Consider the following 1,929-nt stretch of genomic DNA (forward strand, 5'->3'; position numbering starts at 1 on the left):
TACACGTATTTAGAGTCATTCATGTGAGGTCCGGGTTTGCCAGTTACAATGAGCTTGTTTTCTTACAAGTCAGTGTGTGGATTTATGCGACGCTCATGGTTCTCTTTGCGTTTCGTAATTGGCTTTGAGGTGGGATGGAGAACATAAGGCAGCACACCTTCACCTTGGCGCGGTACACCTACACTGCCCTGGCCTCTCTCCGGTACCCCAACGGAGCTCCCGTGGTGCGGATTTACAGCGATTCGGAATTCAGCAGCCCCGAGGTGCAGGGTCCAGTCATCAATTTGAATGTGCTGGACGACAGTGGGAACGTCATTGGTTACTCCCAGGTGGGTTTTCTTTTCACCTCGCTGACCTTTTTACAGCAGAATTGCTCTCGTCTGAAACTTGGCAGCCGTGCTGAGCCCTGAACTTTGCAGAGAAGGCCTCTGCGCCCTGGAAGGAGCTCTGACAAAGTCCACGCACTGTTGAAGAGACCACCTGGCCCTCACCCACAGCCTTTCCGCGTCTCGTTTACACACAGTTCTAACAAGCGTGGCAATTTAGTTCTTCAGCCCTCCTTACTCGGCCAGAAGTGGTCAATTTCAAGTGGGTAGAAAGAGGCCAGTTCTTTTGATGGCAGTGGAAGGGGGCAGCGGACAGTTTGCCAGTGAGGGAGACACACTAAACTAGTTCAGACAGTGAAGTAGTGCAGACAGAACCCCGCGGCTGAGGTCATTTCATGTGCAGACAGCCTGGTGGTCCCAGCATTGTGTCGGACCATGTTATAATGTCCCACACAACCACGGGCTCGCTTGCACCCTTGTTTGTATGTTGTTTGCAGACATGGTGGTACAACCCTTTTCTTAAACTCTTTCTTATGACAAGCAGAAATGATGCTCTCAGTGTCACAGAAGCCCTGTTTCTGCTTTGGTTTATGCATATTATGATTTCAAAGGATTTTGTGGGTTGGTTGAAAATAGTTTCTGCAGATATACCCAGGAAAAAAATGCTTACAGTGGCTTGCAGTTTGGGAACTGCTTGGGTCCTTGCCACAGTCGAGTAAGCTGGTCACTTTCCAGTCCCCTAAAAAATCCAGAGTTGCACTGAGCACTGAGGCTTGGTGGTAGGTGGTCACCAGATGGAGTGTCACAGATTGGCACTGGGAGTTAAAGGTCCTTCCCAAAGCAGCTTTGAGAGGAGCAGATTCGATTGTCAGATAAGTTTGGAAGATGGTGCTGGTCTTCCCTTGAAAGCCACATCCCCATTCACCTTTGTTAACCCCCAAATTTCCCCCCAAAAAATCCCTATCCCAAGGAATACCAACCCCCATTCCGAATAGCCATAAACTTCCTAAAGAACACACTTGGAATTATTCCTCCGGGGAAAATGTTGGTCCTCGCTGGCGTTCAGCGGCAGAGACTCTATGGCCACAGGTTGCCTCCTGAGCATGTCACCTGTGCAGACCACCTCCCCTGCTACCCTCAGCTGTCAGACCTACAGGCAGAACTAGTCCTGACACCATTAGCTAAGAAGCATGTGATTTTAAATGCGTTTGGGGTGGGTGGTGATAGAAAATGCATGGAGGGAAAAAGTTTGCCTTCTTAAATGTATTATCCTAGGTAATTGGTAAAATAAGTTTTTTTCTCGAATCTAAATTAAATTTGTATGTGCTGTGGCACAGAGGGTGGGGAGGGGAGAACCCTCAAAGAGGAGGAACCACCAGGGAGAGAGTGGGCTGCCTGTCTAGGTGCCCAGGGACTCCCATTCCCCGGGGCTGGACACAGGACCAGTTTCTGCCTCCGTGCGTCGGTGGAGGATGCTCACTGCATGAATGGATCCCGGCGCCGAGGCATGGCCAGCTGATACCAGTTCAGGAAAGTCCAGTTCTGGTTTTCCCAGGCTAAGGGATTTCAGAGGCCTTCGGAAAGATCGTGGTTGGGTTTGGCC

The 1,929-nt window shown here is 50.1% G+C and overlaps 1 protein-coding gene across 3 annotated transcripts in view; it reads left to right on the forward strand.

Moving 5' to 3' along the window:
* Window positions 1–1,929, forward strand: part of MOCOS (molybdenum cofactor sulfurase) — a 49,905-nt gene that overhangs the window by 16,929 nt on the left and 31,047 nt on the right. For all 3 annotated transcript variants that reach the window (XM_012656618.1, XM_012656619.1, XM_012656620.1), the window contains exon 6: window positions 130–329. In XM_012656618.1, the coding sequence (XP_012512072.1) occupies window positions 130–329 (200 nt within the window). The remainder of the gene's footprint in view (window positions 1–129; window positions 330–1,929) is intronic.

This window comes from Propithecus coquereli, unplaced genomic scaffold, assembly GCF_000956105.1.
Source record: "Propithecus coquereli isolate 6110/MARCELLA unplaced genomic scaffold, Pcoq_1.0 Scaffold51, whole genome shotgun sequence".
NCBI lineage: Eukaryota > Metazoa > Chordata > Mammalia > Primates > Indriidae > Propithecus > Propithecus coquereli.